Source organism: Hydra vulgaris, chromosome 04, assembly GCF_038396675.1.
Source record: "Hydra vulgaris chromosome 04, alternate assembly HydraT2T_AEP".
NCBI lineage: Eukaryota > Metazoa > Cnidaria > Hydrozoa > Anthoathecata > Hydridae > Hydra > Hydra vulgaris.
In genome coordinates, this window is record NC_088923.1 from 4,817,148 (window position 1) to 4,837,880 (window position 20,733).

General features: G+C 27.9%; 1 protein-coding gene and 1 long non-coding RNA gene across 2 annotated transcripts in view; one reads left to right on the forward strand and one right to left on the reverse strand.

The window, feature by feature from the left end:
- Positions 1–19,735, forward strand: part of LOC100199839 (uncharacterized) — a 34,894-nt gene extending 15,159 nt beyond the window's left edge. Inside the window, exons 4-5 of the mRNA XM_065795293.1 lie at positions 9,125–9,389; positions 19,084–19,735. Coding sequence (XP_065651365.1) covers positions 9,125–9,389; positions 19,084–19,532 — 714 coding nt within the window. The 3' untranslated portion in view covers positions 19,533–19,735. The remainder of the gene's footprint in view (positions 1–9,124; positions 9,390–19,083) is intronic.
- On the reverse strand, positions 258–1,104 carry LOC136079527 (uncharacterized). The gene is made up of 2 exons (XR_010637986.1): positions 973–1,104; positions 258–440 (listed from the first exon to the last, which is right to left on the reverse strand). It is a non-coding gene; the product is annotated as an uncharacterized LOC136079527 (long non-coding RNA).
- Positions 19,736–20,733: the final 998 nt, after the last annotated feature.

Genomic DNA, 20,733 nt, shown 5'->3' on the forward strand with positions numbered 1-20,733 from the left:
TAGACAAATGAAAGTCCGAATGCTTCTATGATAATTTTTAAAATTCTTTTAATTTAAAAATTACTTAAATAGTTATTTAAAATTAATCATCAAAGCTTTCAGAGAGGCTTAACTTAATCTGGTATTTGCTACTTTATCCCATTTGGTATTCAAAATGTGTAGCTTTTTTGATCTTTTACATGTGATGTTTTCCACCTATAACCTATGTGGGATTTACCTTAAACTATTATGACGAAATTTTATAAAATTAAAAAACGTGTCGCAAAATGAATTTATTTTAAAATAAATGCTATTAATCAATACATCCAAAATGAATATTAAAAATATTATTTTTTCTTTTGCGATTAACACGCCGTTTTTAGTCGATTGAATTAATTAAATCGCTTCGGCTTGCATAATACCAAGGTTTTTAGTATCTTCTAACTTTCTTCAAACATTTTCTAAAAAAAAAATATAAATACAAATATACATAAATATAAATATATATTTTATATTTATATATATATATATATATATATATATATATCTATATATATATATATATATATATATATATATAGAGAGAGAGAGAGAGAGAGAGAGAGAGAGAGAGAGAGAGAGAGAGAGAGAGAGAGAGAGAGAGAGAGAGAGAGAGAGAGAGAGAGAGAGAGAGAGAGAGAGAGAGAGAGAGAGAGAGAGAGAGAGAGAGAGAGAGAGAGGAGAGAGAGAGAGAGGAGAGAGAGGAGAGAGAGGAGAGAGAGAGAGAGAGAGGAGAGAGAGAGATAGGAGAGAGAGAGAGAGAGTATAGAGAGAGAGAGGAGAGAGTAGAGAGAGGAGAGAGAGAGAGAGAGAGAGGAAGGGAGAGAGAGAGAGAGAGAGAGAGCAATTTTAATAAGGAACCTTATTAGTCGAGCAATTTTAATTATTAGCCAGGTTGAAGTCATTAATGACTACAATATTTCACAAATAATTATTTCCTAATTTATTACTTACAATGACTAACGTATTATGGGTAATTGAACACATATTATGCGTAATGACCTTGAACCCATCAGGAGAATCCTGAAAAAAAGTGATCAATTAGGATAAGTAGTTAAACAAAAAAACAAAAACAAAAATGTAAAAGCCTACTTTTTGATGTAGACGTTGGCTGCAATAGCCACTGGATGCAAAAGTATCTTTACTTTTTCGTCACACACACGGCCTTCTATAATAACAGGCCTTGACATCGCGCAAAATGCCGTAAAAACTGAAGGCCGATTAAACTTTCACTTTTACTTATATTGATATATTTTTATATTAGGTAGGGTGTAATGGCAGTCTATGTTTTCTAATAATAATCTCTAGTAAAGACGGAAATATAAAAAGAAAACCAAAAAATTGTTAAAAGATAATCATATTTTTCGTATTTTAAATTTCATTAAGAATGTTTATGTAATATTAAATAGTATCAATAACAAGCAGAACCATATCAAAGTATATATCTATATATTAGAAAGATAACTGTATTTTTAATTTTTTTTTGCTAAAAATGGTAACAATAAAAATCACCAATAATAAAAAACACCAACATAAGTTGATTCAAGCGAAAAAAAGTTTTATCAATATATCTCAACAGGGTAAATATTTACAAATATTTACAAACATATTGAGAGACATATAGGCTAATGAGAAAATAAAAAAACATTACAAGTAAATAGCATAATAAATTACAAAACTAATTTTCACATAAATTATGATAGCTTTAGTATTTTGGGAGTGGTAATTAGTGAGTAATTCTTTAGCAGAATATTAGAATATACTCTGCATTGTTTTTTTGTGATTTTAAATTTATTTAGCAGCAATGAACTGAAACTGAGTAACACAAAATGTTCTGCATAAAGGGTCAGTAGCACCTTGAAAAAAAAAAGCAAAATATTGACCATTAGAAAAGAGTATCAGAAGGAATTTCAAGTCCGCCTCTGTTCAGGCTATACAGATAACTTCCATATTTATAATAATAATTGGTAGAATTATCATAAATTTTCATTTCGCTTTTTTGCACATAGCCAGCTATGTAAACTATAGCCACTAATGTAGATTTATTAACTGAGCTTTCAAGATCATGTATATTATCCAGAAGTTCTTTTTCATCAGTAGAAATATCTCTAAAACATATGTCACAAGTATGACCATCGATACCATCAACAGGAATGTCAAGTTGTAATATCAATTTAGTATGTTGAATATTATTTTTTTTAATTACAGATTTAGCGTTTATAAAGTAAGTACCTCCAGATCCCTATTGAAGCTTAGAAAAAGCTTTTTCAAGTGGATCTGTTGAAAACCAACCTAATAAGACATACTTTGCTCCATTACTCAACAAAGTTTCTACGAGATCAATAAAGCCATAACATGAATGGGCTATTGCATTGCTAGTATCTAGCGTAAGCTGTTTTACACGCTTACCTGTAGGTTTCATAAAATTTGACAGTTCAGCAATATCTCGTAGCAGTTGTAACTGTTGATCACCAACTGAGTGGATTTATCCGCATAATTCATTTCTAAACTGAATGCCAGCACCAGGTGCTTTGACATTAACAACATTCGAAAAAAAATTATTTTTTCAATAAATACAGCAGTACCTTCAAATGCTTTATTTTCAATCTCTGGATGCATTCTTAATGTTTCTTCGCAAAAAACAGACAAATAAAACTTTACAGATTGTCTCTCTATTGGTTTTGGATAAACTGATTTAGCTGTAAGTTTAGAGAGTTTAAAAAGGCTATTGCACTCAGTTTTATATAAAGTTTCTAAATCACTCCACTTAGCCAAAGCCAGTTCTTTATTGTTCAAAAAGTGAAGTTCGCCAGTCTTTTTTGTCAACCAATTGTTTCATATAGATTTTAAGAGATGCACATAATCATACAATAAATATATACCTGATGTTGATAACCATGGTTTACTATTTAACTGTTTTAAACATTCCAAAAAATCTTTGATTTACATCGTTACCATCAGTAATTATTACCAGTGTCTTACTACTTTCAATATTATTTATCGTATCAACAATTTGTTGACATTGAGCAAACTGAAATTCAGAGGAAAAACTTGAAACAGGTTGAGCTCTACATATAAATTCTGGACCTCCAAAAAGACATTTAATCATAAATGATAAAATTGTTTTAGCTAACTTTTCAGGGAAGTTTACTACTTGACCAAACAAAGCACCTCTTTGGTAAAGTAATGAAGCTTTGACATAGACCTAATCAATTAGTAGTATGGAAGTTCTTTTCAATGGATTTAAATTCATAAAAATACTACTTATGAAACTTAGGTCCTCCATTGAGCTTATTTTTGAACTCAATCGTGTTAAAATCCTTATACTTGGTAACTTGTAGTCAATACACAAACAATCATATAAACTTCGTCGCATAGCAAAATAGTCATATGCTCTACATATAATATCTGAAGTATATAAAACTTCACCAACATTAACTTTTCTCATAGCATTAAGGTGTTCGAATAGAATATTTGACTGAAGTGAACTTTCTTTATTTTTTAAAAATCTAACTGCTTCAAATAAAGCTGATTTTATTTTTATTAACTTTAATTTGTTTACAGCTAAAGATGAAATATTACAAGTTGTGCCATTATGGTTAGCTACAAATGAATAATCATTGAAAATTACTAAAATAAATAATGGAACACCAAGTTTGTACATTTTTGATTGTATGTGTAAACTTTTTTTATTAAGCTGGAAAACAATAACATCATTATTATCACTTAACAAAGCTTGAATATCGTCAAATATAAGTTCATCCTCTTTTAGAAAATCATTTAACTCATCAGGTAAAATGCTTCGAAAACTGCTTGAAGTTACAGTTTTTCTAACTTTACTTGCTGGTGTGGCTAAACAACTAGGCGGAATACTTTTAAAAACAGATGGTGGGTTTAAAGGTCGTTGCTTCCCATATTTGCTTTCAAAAGGTGCTTCATTTGGCCAATGCAGTTGACATACTGCTGTATAGTCTGTAACAATAAAACCAGTTCTTGGGATAGCTTCACTACATCTTTTTCTCTCTTCTAGATTCTTCGGGAATTTATAAATTGATATTTTTGTTGTAGTTGAGTATTGATATTTTTGTTGTAGTTGCAATTGGTAATGTAGTTGTAGTTGTATAAATTGATATTTTTGTTGTAGTTGAAATAGTTCGACTTGCAAAAGTTACACAGCATTTTAAAGGCATTTTAATTATTAAAAAAACTTATCGTTAGTTAGACAATATTATTACCTTACAATGTTAACCCCTTGAACCTTACAACGTTACCGTCTTGAAGTTGCGCTATCTAATTTATAAACCAATCAAATTTTAAAGATTTATTAAAAAAGCGTGAACACAAACTTTCATCTAATGTTAAAAGATGAAAATGTAAACACAGTATTAGGAATTGGCCTTCAGTTTAACAACTTTGTTGCGCGATGTCAAGGTCTGTTATTATAGAAGGTCGCGGTGACACATAATATAATATTCTGAAACTAATAAACAAACATCTAAATTTCTATAAGTAAATTTATTCTTTGATCATTACCTTCATATCCTATCTTATTTTCATATCATAATCTATTATGGTATTATTTATATAACATATCACAACAATATTATTAAATTTGTGATGTTCAAATATCATATGAACATTCTCTAACATGTTCATATGATATTTGAATATAGTTCTTGAGTATATTATCTGCAAACAATTGACTGATGCAAGTTCAAATGTTGTCAAAAACCAAGCATGCATGCATGGGACACTGCAGTGTCCCACAAAGAAATGCTGGTTTGAAAGTCAAATTTTCTTTATTAAAAAAAAAATATTAAAATAGGGGGGAGATAGGAAGGTTTCTGTAACTTTTTTAGGCTCCAAAACTTTTAACTTTATATATAATAAGGTTCATAAAACTTAAGGGACTTACGAAGTACATTAAGAAACAAAAATAGGATATTTACATAAACTTTTTAATTTTTAATCTGGAGTACCACAGTGTAATTGGGAAAAAAGCAGGGGTGCGGAGTCCCAAAAGGACTCCGGCTTTATATCTTTACTTTTTCCAAGTCTGTAGTGTCCAGAAGCTCTAAACATGTTTGTTGACTTATTATCTACTATAATAAAAAAATTCATGAGATTCAATGACTTGAAACTTATTGTTTTTAAGCCCGGAGTCCTGGAGTCCTTGCCGCCATTATGCCTAAGGACTCCGGGCTCAAAAAACAATTGTTCCTCTAACCTAAAAGTCCTAATTTTTTTTCCTAATAGTAGCCCATAGACTTATTTATATTTTTAGAGCTCCTGGATTTTAAAAACTAGGATAAAGTAATCTTTTTGTGACTTTCAAATCTGGAATCCTTTTTGGGACTCCACATCCCTGGAAAAAAGTCTCTGGGTCCAGTATTCAAAGTAATACGATCTAAAGTAATATATAAATTTAAAAAAATGCTTTAAAATGCATGCAGTTATACATATAACTCCTGATAGTTAACTATAAGTATAACTAGTTATACATAAAATTTATTATATAAACTTATTTTTTAAGGTTATGCTTGAACAAATTAGTACCAACTAATTCAAATTCAAGATTTAGTTCAGGTTCAAGTTTTTATTTGTTCATTGTTTTTTCACTATTTTATATTTATTTGTTCAAATTTGTTAACTAGTACTAATTCTTACTACAGTAAGAATATTTATCATTGTTGAACGTGATTTTATTAGTAACTTAATTTTACTTTCAACATATTTTGACAACACCCTTAACATTTTAAATGATGACAGCTTTACTTTTCTATTGATGTTAAATTTACTACGTTTCAATAACTCAGATTGAATATAAACTGAATTTTTGTAAGCTTTGTAGGGGTTTGTTGTATATCAAATGGTGTTGTAAATAAAGTAAAAATAATATATATATATATATATATATATATATATATATATATATATATATATATATATATATATATATATATATATATACACACACACATATATATATATATATATATATATATATAGTATTTAGGCTATGGGATCATCCATAAATAATGCCAGTAGATAGAGGGGCAGTGTGAGACCAAAATAATGTCAATTAAAAAATGGAATTAAAAAAAAAAAGTAAAATATTTTATTTAAAAAAAAAGAAAAACAATTTATGCTAGCTATGAGCAGGTTTTAGAGGTATTTACACCAACAATGTGGTCTAAAAACTTCTTGCTTTTATTGCTTAAAACTGTAGTGTATCATAGGAAAAACAATTTAAATTCAGAAATTAGTTTGCTTATCTGAATAAACAATTTATGTTTGTTTTTTTTACTTTTAGTACTGTTAAGAATAAATGTATAATTGAACCAGAAAAAAATTGATGGTATGTGCATTTTTTATATTATATTAACAATTCAGATATACCATCATAATATGATAACAAAAACTGACACCATTTTCAATGGGAGATGGCAAAAAAATTGACTGAGTTTGATAAAGGGTGAAGGTGTTCAATAAACCGGGTCATCATCTGACATCATTATGCATAGATGACCCTATGATTTAGGTAAAATAAGTAATCAATTTGCCATATTTCTCTTTAGAAAGTGTAAGAAAAAAGCATTGTTATGCTGAGAACCTACCTATTAAGCAAGCTTTGGCCACCTATTTTATAAATTTGAGAGACAGAAGTGGAAGTGCGAATCACAAAAGAACTAATAACAATGCTCTAAATTGATTTTAACTTTGCAGACTAACATTAATATAGTATTTAGAAACAATAAATGAAGTTTACATAATTTTTATAATTTGTATTTATTTCCATTAATTATCAGTTGTCAGTTTCTATTTTATAAAATGAATTAAAAAACTATTTATTTATAGTATAATAATAATACATAAATACTAGTTTCCTAATGCTATTATCATCACAATGTTAATGGTATTCGTTTTAAAGTGAAATTTTGTATCAATTTTATTGTTTTAATGTTATATATATATAAATATATATATATATTATATATATATATATATATATATATATATATATATATATATATATATATTATTTTTACTTTATTTACAACACCATTTGATATACAACAAACCCCTACAAAGCTTACAAAAATTCAGTTAAGATTCAATCTGAGTTATTGAAACGTAATAAATTTAACATCAATAGAAAAGTAAAGCTGTCATCATTTAAAATATAAAGGGTGTTGTCAAAATATGTTGAAAATAAAATTAAGTTACTAATAAAATCACGTTCAACAATGATAAACATTTTTACTGTAGTAAAAAATAGTACTAACTGATAAATTTGAACAAATAAATATAAAATTAACAAAAACAATGAATAAATAAGAATTTTAACTTGAACTTTAACTAAATCTTGAATTTGAATTAATTGGTACTAATTTGTTCAAGCATAACCTTAAAAAATAAGTTTTTATAACAAATTATATGTATAACTAGTTATACTTATAGTTAACTATCAGGAGTTATATGTATAACTATATGCATTTTAAAGCATATTATTTTATTCAAACATTACTTTAGATCATATTACTTTGAAAACTGGACCCTGAGGCTTTATTCTCAATAACACTGTGGTACTCCAGATTAAAAATTGAAAAGTTTCTGTAAATATCCTGTTTTTGTTCCTCAATGTAGTTCGTAAGTCCCTTAAGTCTTAAGGACCTTATTATATCTAAAGTTAAAAGTTTTGGAGCATAAAAAAAGTTACAGAAACCCATCTCCAACCTATTTTTTTCTTATTTTAATAAAGAAAATTGGAAATTCTTCGACTTTTAAATCTGCATTTCTTTGTGGGACACTGCAGTGTCCCATGCATGCAAGATTGGTTTTTGACAACATTTCAACTTGCATCAGTTGTTTGCAAATAATTTACTCAAGATCTATATTCAGATAACTATTATATTATCCTAATAATAAGTCTATTTGCACAAATCTTAATCTTATTTCTACAAAGAAAGATAAACATTATTCGTGGTACTTACATACTTGCTTGCCATTCTCTATACTAATATAAAATATTTTCACACAATATAAACGTAACGCAATGCAATGTCGATTTAAAAAATTTTTTTTTAGTTTTTGAAAAATTTTTTTTTTTTTAGTTTCTAGCTTTCAAATTAATTCCCATGCAAATCCCACAGGAAACCTACGTGGGATTTCTCATGTGTGTAAATACCATATGGTTCCCACATGTAACCATGTAACCACAACCAACATGTTACATGTAACACATTGTAAGGTGACAAATTTCCATACGGATACCACATGGGAAAACCGTCCCAAGTAAATTCCATCAATCCCACACGGAACCCACGCGTAACCCATGTGGGACGCGGTTTTATTTTTCACTGGGCCATGACGCGCTATTAAATATGCGCGCACACAAAATTATCGGAACTGGAAGAGATATGTGAGCTAAAAAGCTATACTTACTATGTCAAATATAAAAATTATTTTTTACAAATATAATTTATGGAGCATTTCAAATTTTCTTTCTTTATTATTTTTTTGTTCTTGCATATTTGACTTTAATTGAAACTGTTTGAAAATATTTAAATGCCGTTTTGAAGCTTATTTTATCGACAAAATGGTTTATTTTTTAATGCATAAGGTAATTTTTCTCGCTAAAAGATCTATCTGAGTAAGAACCTAAGAATGGTCATCCCCTCCTAAATGTTAAAATATTTTTATATATTTTATTCCAATTTCTATAATTATATATAAAGTAGGTATTCTATTATATCAGTTATAAACCAAGCTTAACTTAGTATTACATCAGAAAACAAAAAACTAAATAATATTATAAAAACCTAAAATGTTGTATACCTCCACAAAATAAATTTAATTTAGTTTGATTTAAATAGGTAATAATTTAGTTAAAAAAGACTATTTGAAAATGTAATAAAAATTTATATATTAATATTTTATACATTTTACTTTTTAGTTAAAACTGAACTTTACTTTGTATTTTTAAAAAATTTTATAATTATTACAAACATTTTTATTATAATTATTATAGATGTTACATCTATAATCATTTGTTATAATTATTGTAGATGGACAGTTTTAATTAGAGATTTTAATTTTTATTTAGAAATGTTACTTCGGTCGTGGTGCAATCCAAATATCCTACAATTATAACTATGGAATGTTTTCTAAATGGCTTCTAGACCAAGGTATTATGCACAATGGTGCACCAATCAATCTTCTTGAAAATCCTAATTTGTTAATGACAAAAATTGATCCTCCTTTAAGTATTATGGCATCACTATGGTTTTACATGACGCCACAACCACCAAAACCTGCTATGCATGACATTATAATTGGTGATTGGGTCTCACCAGATAATGATTATTTTGGTAATTTATTTTTCCTATTTAATAGTTTATATTTGGATGCGAATTAAAAATAGTATTTTCAGTCAGTACACAATCTTTTTGTCAATACATTTGTTTCTGTAAGACAAAAGTTTCTTTACAGAATTTTCGTAGAGCACTAACTGCTTCTATTTTAAAATATTGCGTGTTAAGATCGGTTTGATTTAAAATTTTGCGCCATGACAATTGTTAAATAAAATAGCGTTTTTTAAAAAATCTATTGTTTTTTAAGCCTATTTTTTTAATATTAATTTAAGAACTCTAATTTACCAAAATTTATAAAGTCTCTAAAGAATAAAGTATACCTTAAATTAAAATTAAATATATCTATAATTTAGGAAATGAAAAAATGTATGATTTTAAGATCATTTCCGGATTGGTTTTTAAACAAAGTTTATTTAAAAAAAAAACTAATGACAATTTTTCACTTGGGTAAATATAAACATAAATTAATTTAATTGCAATAATTTGAGTAAATAAACCTGAAAATAATGTTTTAAGCATGAGAAATTAAATCGTTCAATATAACTGGATACAAACTTTTTTAATTTTCTTATTTAATCAACTTCTTTATTTAAATTAGAGTCAGGAACATATATTGTCTTACTTAGAATAAAATGTGGACAGTGTTGCATGTCTAGTTGTGAAATGACTCATTTTGGTTCTAGGCAGCCATAATCTTCTATTGCTGAAGGTGGAACCTTAAAATCTCTGCCTTTTGTTTGGATAGTTGAAAGCCACTTACAAGGTTGTAAAGATCGGCTTGAGTTATAAAGTGTGGTTTAATTTTTTCTAATTCTTTTTCATAATGAGCACTTTCTTAGTTTTCAAGATCACACTGTACTGTTGTTACTTGCAGTGTTTAGATATGTTGGTGAAAAAGAATTATGTATATATATTATTTAAATAGATATAAATTAGGTATTACATTTATTTGTATGGTTTATATTGTGTTAAACTATTCATTGTTTCTAAGATTGATCTCAAAGAAGCTTCACAAGTTATATCAAGCAAGTTTATTGGCGATACTACATCAACATATACAAATTAAAAATGTATACAAATTTAAACTTAATAACATAATCATACATAAAATGATACTCTAGTATCATCTGTTATTAAGTTTAAATTTGTATACGTTTTTTAATTCTTATATGTTGATGTAGTATCACCAATAAACTTGCTTGATATAACTTGTGGAGTTCCTTAGAGATCAATATTAGGCTTCTTCTCTTTTTTATTTACATAAACCTCATAAAGCCTCAAATCTAATGACGATTATGTTTGCATATAAAAAAAAACTTATCTTTATCTCGCAATAGTGTTATATTACTATTTGAGAATATGAACAATAAACTAGTTAAAGTTTCTGATTATTTTTAAGAAAAATATATGGTCTCTTAATATTAATAAAACAAAACATTTTTCCATCCTTATATAAAAAAAATAAATAATAGAGTTGACATGTCTTGTACCACATAACATGTCAACTCTATTTATTGATAATGTAATGTCATTTGAGTAGTAAAATATATAAAAGCATAGGAATTTTATACAAAGCAATAAATTTTCTAAATAAGCACACTTTACTTAAACTATATTACTCACTGAAACATATTGCACCCCTTATTAATTTCAAGGATCGATTTATCCATGCCAAGCCTCTATTAAGTGTAAAAACAATCTATCACAAGAACGGATGCAGCATTTTTTGGTGATTGAAATAACTAAATAACTATGGCAACCTCTAGGCATGGAGCAAACTACAAGCATTTATATGTTTATAATTTGTCAATAAAGTCTGCATTAAAAAAAAGTTGAAATGATTGGAGCCTGGATACGAATAAAATATAAAATTTTCACATCCCCGTCCTAAAACTTGAGAGCAACAAGTTAATAAAATATTTTTTATACTATTCTCTACTAAATATATATTCATTGATAACTTTTAAATTTTATAGAATAATCTTTTAGCGTTCGAAAATAATGACCACAAATAGACCTTAAATTGAGGGGATTTATGGTATAGATAATTTATCTCCTAACTTTGGTTGGTAGGTACCAAAAAAAATTTTTTTTTCTATATTGACATTATTGAAGAAGACACTAAGACTTATCCAAAATAAAACATTTTATCCATAAATCTCATAAATGCTTATTCTGAAAGAAAATTTATTAGCGATTTTAAATAGCAAAGTTAAAAAAAAACTAAATTAATTAACTTTATTTGCTTATATTTTCTTTGTTTAACAACTCCCTAAGTAGTGTTAAAATCTTAACGCAAATCAAATACCACGCCTTCATATAAAAAGAAAACAAAGTCAAAATTTATATCTACAAACTGGCGTCGCTCACAAATATTGCGCAAGGTGACGAAAAGAAATATCATAGATTGGATTATGAAACACTGTTCGCAATCTAATGTCAAAGTCTCAACATGGATTTGTTCATTACAAAGATCGCTTACAAACATGATTGAACCCCGTAACATTTTAAAGGAAGCAGTTTACCGAGGACGCATAAATGACATAATACTTAATAATAATTAAAAATAAATGACTTTGCCAAAGCTTTAGCACAATGACTTTTATCATAAGACTCGTGCCTATGACACTTGAAGCCATCTGTTTAACTGGATCTCTAGTTGGCTAGCTAATGGACAATAACGTGTAATAATGGGAGAATAAACATCCGAGTGGAAAAGAGTGACGAGTGGTGTCCCTCAAGAATCAGTTATTTGTGATCATCACCAATGACTTACCAGACTGCATTTATAACCATAATGAAAAACTGCAAGCAGACATTGACAGAGCTGTAAATTAGTCTCACAACTGCCTTGTGAATTTCAACGTCGAGAAGTGCAAAGTAATATATGTTGGTTATCACAAAAACTAATTAACAATACTATGGTTGACAATGATGGTAACGGAAGCAATCTAATTCCAACACGAGTTGAGCTTGACGTGGATTACTGAAATCTAACAACGAACGTGTAGAAGCAGGAACTTAACTACACTCGCAGTGACTTTATTCTGCAATACACAACTGTTTATCATTTACATTTAAAATTAAGACTGTGAAAACTGTTTCTTTAAGGTTCTCATTCTTCTGGTTGAAAGATCAAGAACCGGTTGAAATTAAAGCTTGTGAAATAGAAGACAAATTTATGGAAGATATTTCGCATCTTAATAGTTTGAGGAATCTTCATTTTCACTTGTGGAAATTTTTACTTTAGTAAAATGCATATTTCGCTGTTCATAAAAAAATAAATAATAAAATTACAATTAAACTTTTACTTTACACAATGAATAAATAAAAAACAGACAGGGGCTCAAAGAAGATACAGGTAACAGGTGTCAACGCAATCTTTTTATAGAACCCCTTTAACAATTTACAGCTATTTTTTGTGAAACGAGAGGATTATACATTAAAACTTTGTTGCAATATAAATTAAAAAATTTTGGTCAAACAACGTTAAAATAAACATGCTGTTTAAATAAGCATGCCAAATATATGTAGTAAATATTTATAAGATATACTTTAGGTTTTCTCAACCAAATATTTTCAAAGGGTCTATAGCCTATTTTCCAATCTTTTTAGTTCAAATTTAGCGAGTAAAAAAGCAAGAAGTGTTTTCAATATTAGTTTCATAAAATCTCTTTATTAATCCTAATTAGTGAATGTATTGCATAATTTTTATTAATCCAGATGCAGTTCTTGAAAATATGTTAATTAACAGTATTACAAATAAAAAAACAGTCATTAACTCGTATAATTGTACATGTTTTTAATTTAAAAATATGTAAGTTTATAGGGGTGCCTAATTAATGCCTTGCCCCGGGCGTCATGAAAGGTCTCGGCGGCCCTGACTCTATATGACCATAATTTGTTATATTAATACCGTTATCTTTACATCAAGTTTGCCAACACATTTTTATTACTGGTAGAAAACATCTTTTATGAAAAATAAAAAGTTTAAACTTATCGTCTCTCTGATGATCTTGAAGATTTACCATAGTTGAATCATCAAAAAGCAGCAATTTTTTGAATAAGTTTTCTCAATACACGTCTCATTCTAGAAATTTCAGTTTTCATTCAATTCTTTCTTATTCCAAGATACTCCAAGATATTCCATGATATTCAGAGGAACATTTAATTTCAAACTTTCGCAACACAATTTTTTATTTTGTTTATTTATTCTCTATAAATCAAAAATAAATATAGTATAAATGAAACAAACAAACAAAAATTACAACATTTTACAAGTTAAGGTTTCGAATTTCCAGAGGTCGAACGTGGTTAAACGCGGTACTTCCAGAAACGGAGAATGGGTTTTAACCTTTATTTTATACTTTTTAATTGTGTGCCTAATGTTCAAACGCTCTTCTTTCCTAATAGATAATTAATACTCATGAGCTTTTTTGGTTATAATCGTTTAAGATTCTAAGCTTATTTTTGAATATATCTACAACTTTACTTATCTGAGGATTCAGAATTTGTTGACCTTCTGAGTATAATCATTTTTACAAAACTCCACAAAAAAAAGAAACAAATTATTTATTTTTCTGAAATTCAACGAGAGCGAAAACAGAAACAAAAAAATAAAAATTCCAATTAGTTTATTTTAACTACTGGTGTAGTTAAGACAATTTTATTCTAATTCATTTATTTGGAATTAGCATAACTTTGTCAGCGTAATATGTCCAAACAAGAGCTTTATACTATAATTATAACTTTTATATTATATATTATAACTTTTTATACTATATATTATACTACATATTTTATACTATAAACTTTTTATACTATAAACTTTTTATACTATATATTATCACCTTTTTTTGCTTCAGGTTTTTTTAATATCTTAAGAAACTTTTCTCTTTTTTTACAATTAAAATTTTTTTTATTAACAGCGAACCAAAACAAAACCATTTTCTTTAGATCAATTCCATTCAACCTCAGCGTTAACTAAGTACTTCAACCCACAATAAATCCTTGTTCTAATCTGTTCTGGTACATATTACATTCGGTACATCTGGTATAGCTTCAAAATGAAAACATTCACATTGCCCAAAACCATTAAAATAAATGATAAACTTTTGCATGATCAAGAAGAGATCATGGAATGAACAAGTATTTTGTTTCTGTTGGACAAAATTTACCCAAAGAAATTTTCTCAAGCATTTAATCCATTAGATAATGTCAGGGTTTTTTGATCTTCTCGTTCTACAGCTGATTTGCTTACAGTAACAACCAATAGGTTTTATCGAGCATTAGATAAAGGTGAAGAGGTTAAGGCCATCGCTCTTGATATTTCTAAAGCTTTTAATAAAGTTTGGCACGCTGGTTTTCTCCATAAGCTTTCTTCTTACAGTGTATCTGATAGCATCTTTAATATTATTGAATCCTTCCTTTTCAATCGTTGTATAAAAGTTATTCTCGATGGACAGCACTCTTCTTCTTATTCTGTAACTTCAGGGGTTCCTCAAGGTTCAATTCTTAGCCCTACACTTTTTTTAATTTACATTAACGGTCTTCCAGATATTCTCACACCTAAGGTGGCATTGTTCGCTGATGACTACCATTTATTCTTGTTATGATAAGAAGCCAACACTCTCTGATTGCTTGAAGGGGACATTTGAGCTTGAAAAAGATCTCATTTCTGCTACAGCATGAGGCTCACAGTGGCTGGTGAACTTTAATTCAGATAAAAAACCCAATTTTTGTTTCAGCAAATCGTTATCGCAATAATTTAGATCTTCAAAAGTAATGTACTTGTCATCTACCCTTCAACTTCTAGGATTAACTCTTACTTCCGATCTTTCTTGGAAACCATATATCAAATCCGTTGCAAAATTAGCATCTGCTAAGGTTACACCTCTTTATCGAGCTCGACACTTTCTTACTTCGGATTCTATTCTCTATCTCTTTAAATCTATAATCCGGCCTTGTATGGAATACTGTTGCCATATCTGGGGCGGATCTTCTAATGATGCCCTTTCTCTTTTAGACAAGGTGCAAAAAGGCATTGTAAACATAGTTAGACCTGCTCTTGCAGCCAACCTCCAACCATTATCACATCGTCGTAACGTTGCTTCTCTTTCTCTTTTCTACAAATACTATAATGGGCATTGCTTTAAAAAGCTAGTGTCTCTTATGCCATCTACTAAAATTTATTCTTGTGTTACTCGTAATTCAATTAAGCCTCTTCCTTATTCTGTGAATGTTCCTAAGTGCTCCAAAAACTCTTATTTCTTTAGTTTTTTTCTCGAACATCACATCTTTGGAATTCGCTTTCTTTATCTTGCTTTCCTGATTGATATAATTTGCAATCTTTTAAGTCGTCCGTCAATCGTTATCTTGCTCTACAAGCTTCATCTTTTCACTTCCAGTAACTTCCAGCTTTAATTAGTGGTTGCTTGCAGCCTTTTTGGAAGCAAAGATGTTTAAAAAAAAAAAAGTAATAATTTCTAATACGTCACAATTTAATATATTTGAACTAACTTTTAAAAAGTTTGAATGCGTCTTTACAATGCTAAAAACCAAATAAATCTGTTGGTGCGGATGGTATCAATGTAAATATTGTTACTAAATCATTTTATGTAATAAAAGATATACTTTTAAGGATTTTTTCTTGTTCTATTAGGCAAGGAATTTTTCTTAACCAACTAAAAATAGCAAAGGTTCCGATATTTAAAGGAGTACATTTAACAAATGTTAGCAACTATTGTTTTATATCTATTTTATCCGTATTTTTAAAAATCTTTGAGAGAATTTTATATAACAGAACTTACAATCATTTATCTATAAACAACTTAATACGTAGCAATCAATACGGATTTAAAAAAAAAAAACTTAACAGAACACGCAGTTCTCCAGCTTACTAGAGGTATAACTAACTCTTTTGAAAGTTTCCAATATACAGTTGGGGTTTTTATCAATTTTGTTAAAACTTTTAATACAATTTATCACAAAACTCTTTAAAATAAACTAAAGATTTACGGTATCGGCGGTAATAATTGAAATTGGCTTAAAAGCTATTTAAATAAACGAAAGCAAATTGTATACGTTGATGTAGTATCATGAGTACACTTGCTTGTTATAACTTGTGTATTACTCAGCAATCAATATAAGGTCCTCTTGTTTTTCTTATCTAAATCAACAATCTTCATGAAGCCTCAAAGTTAATGACGATTATGTTTGCAGAAGACACGAACTTATACTTATCTCACAATAATATTATCTCATAATTTGAATAAGTAATGAACTAGTAAGTTCTGATTGGTTTAAGACAAATAAAAATATTTTTTTTTTCCTTCCTAATCACAAAAAACATTTTATACCTGATAACATGTCACCTCTTTTTATTTATAATATAATTTTTAAAAAAAGTAACAGTTACCAACTTCCTTACCAAATCCCTTGGTTCTAATATTGATGAAAATCTGAGATATCACATAAGAAATTTGAGTGGTAAAGTATCAAATAGTATAGAAATGTTATATAAAGCAAAAAGTTTTCTAAATAAACTTTATTTAAACTATATTAAACACTCATCTATTTTCAAATAAACTGCGAACTTTAATGGGGCAAACTGCCCCACCCCACGCTCCCTAAACAGGTCAACTAAAATATTAGTTTCTCGTTACAAAATTCTACGTTTATTTTAAACGGAAATAGTAAACTAGGTAACAAGAAACCATCGTTTACATACCTTTTTTTCTTACATTTATTTTACTGTTTAACAATAAATAATCAACTTGTATTTACAAGAAAAAAAAATATGTCCGTAGAACAAAGAAAACAGTAAAATCTTGTCAACAAGCACCGTTTTTGTATATACTATAAAAAATAAAAACTTTTCTTTTTTACAATGATCTTTATAAAATATAGAGTTAAACAGACAGGGACTCAAAGAAGATGAAAATGACAAAACGTCATCGCAATCTTTTGATAGAGCCCCTTTATACATTTTTAAGAATATAGATACTAAATTAAAAACCCTAAAACTGCTGCGCTTATCAGTAAATCTTAAAAAAGATCAAATAAAATAAATACTAAAATAATTAAAATTACTTAGTGTTCCCTTTAAGCACAAATGATTCTTAAATTTTAAAAATTTCCTTTTTTATTAGAAACTTAAATGAACTTAATGACTTTGCTATACACTTGAATTCTTTTTGATAACTATTCCATATATTTGGTCCTCGATATGCAATGCTATATTCAGCATATTTATTAAAGTTTTGAGGCAGTTTATATGAGTTATTTGCTCTTAGATAATAGTTTTCATATATGTTTATTTCATGTACCTGCTTTTCAAATTTGCCTGCATATATGGCAGAAAACAAAACGGAGTCGTTTTGTTTAAAGAAAAATCTCTTATAACCATAATGTACGCAGTCAATGGATTTTTAACATAGTTCGGTGTATCAACATCTGTTCATACAGATGTTCATAAAACTGCAATGACCTTGGAAAAAGTAAACGACTATTTTTTTAAAAAAGAAAAAAAAAAAAAAAAAATTAACAGATTTCAACCGTGTGGGGCAATTTAGATTTGTTTTTATGTCTGATTTCCCTCATATAATTTAAATCCTCTACCCACTTAAAACCTACTCGCACCAACCTTACTTTCAAAAATGTGTCGGTATCAATATCTCCAGCAATGACAACTGAACTCCAAATGAAAGACGTACTTCCATTTTTAATAGAAAAATAGAAGACATCATGTTTTCCTAACTTGTCTATACTCTACTCTTCCTTTTACATCTGCTTATGATGAGAATAGTTTCAGTAGACTAAAGATAAAAAATTATCTATTATCAACAAGGACAAAACAATGTCTTTTTGGATTGTCTTTTAACGCATAATCTTTTTAGTGGTTCTCGACGACAAGACCTTACGGTCTTCTACGAGTCCCCACGTTCTTCTATTTCTCAATAATGTTATTGTAAATTTTTAGTACATTTCTGTATTTTATATTAATTTATTATCTTTTGTAAAGAACAACGAAAAAAAAATTAGTTAGATATAATTGTTAAAATACTATCAACTTTTTCTATCAACTTTCACAAAAAGTTTAAGAATTCCGGCCAAGAAAGAGCTTATAAACAAAAAAAATTCCAATAAACGATCATAACAGATCATACTATTATACTATGATGTTCATTTCACCTATAAAACGTATTTACTTAAAATATTATTCATTTCTGGACAATCGTGATTTTTAGGAGATTTGAATAAAAAAGAATCTTTGTTCTGGGTTTTTTCGCCACAAATAAATTTACACTATGTTACGGCAAAATTTTGAAATTTCTATCATTTTAATTTTTTTTTTTGTCTTGTCATAATTCAGAGACCTAATCATCTGATCATGTAATGGAAATATGTCGTGGTCAGCAATATATTATACAGATGCTGTTATATTATAAAATCGCCTTAACTTTACCGAGCACTAACAATTTTCCGTTTGATTTAGTTAATTAGTTATCTCTGCAGCGTAATAGACTTAATTACTTTTTAAAACTTTGTTGCTTTTTACATGTAGGGTTTTTGTCTGCTTTATTACCATTTTTTTTGTTTACTATTTTTCCAATGAATAAATATAAAAAAATATAAATAATTAATAATTATAATTAGAATAAGCAATAGTTAATTTTTCGTTTTTATATAGGAAGCGTGTTTGGTCCAACTTCATTGGTAATAAACTTCGATTGTAGTGGCGAGGATCCTGATGTTCCAGGCGGTGGAGGAGAAAATCGTCGAATTAAAGCTTTTAGATGGTTTACAAAATACTTTAATACTCCATTTAACACTGGTCTACCAAAAACAATTTCGTGCAAAGGGTTTAATAATGGAAATCAATTTGAATTTCCTTACTCTCTAGGATATAAAAAATCTTGGGAAGTAGATTGGACAACATCATGGAAGGATACGTCTCCATGCGAATGTGTTATGCAAACATACAGTACTCCTATTTTTGCATTTGATCCTGTATTAATGCCAAAATATCAAAAGTATAATCCTTCAAATAAAAAATGGTGCGAAAAAAATTATCAACAAGGGTACCTTGAACAAGCCTGCGCACACTATCATCCGCCGAAAATTGAAATTGTTGTTTAAATGACCAATTTATTGAAAACTTGAAAACCTGATCAACTTGTCTAAGTTTTCCTACTCTTAATTCAGTATATTCAATTTTTTAAATTTAACTTCGATTTTTATTTTCGATTTCTAATTAATATTATAACTTCTGTATTTCACATAATATTTAAACCATTGATGTACCTGTAACTTCTTTAAATTTACTAATTTCATTACTTAAATTTGTGTTCCCTCTCAGTTTTAGAGTTATTGTGGTTGTCCACAAATTGCGTTAAGCAATAGGGGGAGGAGAAAGAGAGAACGGATTAGTGATTTTGTGATGGCCTGCTGCAGGTGGGAGGGTTATCTAATTTTGAGATGCAATATTTTTTTTTTTAGCTTTAAATCTAGAAAAACCTTTGTTTTGAAAAGAGTGCCTAGCTAAACATATACCCTTAGTTGATATATGTATACTCCACTGCGGCTCTTCCAATTTAGGTTTGATATTCTAATACTTGAATAAAAATTCCAAACTTTGAACGCTCAAAAAAATACATCATGCCTCAAATATAACTAAGCATTTACTATTATATTTACGTCAAATATAATCTAAATATTTTCATTGAAATCATCGATTCAGTTAAGCTTCAATTCAATTCTGTTCATCAATGACTACAGTATAATCCCGTTAACTCGGACTCTGAAGGAGTATATATATTTTGCAACGACTTAGCGAATGTTCAAATAAGGCAAAGCTCTCGTTATGTCGGACTTTCTGAAAATGTCCGAATTATCAAGATTTCGAGATTTATCGACACAGAATGACGCAGGAATTTTTTGGTGTCAAGTACTTCATTTAGAGAGACTCGCATCTTCACTCTTTCGCAGAAGATTAATTATTTTTTTGACTTTTAAATATATATATATATATATATATATATATATATATATATATATATATATATATATATATATATGTATATATATATATATATATATATATATATATATATATATATATATATATATATATATATATATATATATATATATATATATATATATATATGTATATATATATATATATATGTATATATATATATATATATATATATATATATATACATATATATATATATATATATATATATATATATATATATATATATATATATATATATATATATATATATATTCGTGAACAATACAATGAAAGGCTTAAAAAACTAGGATTTATCAG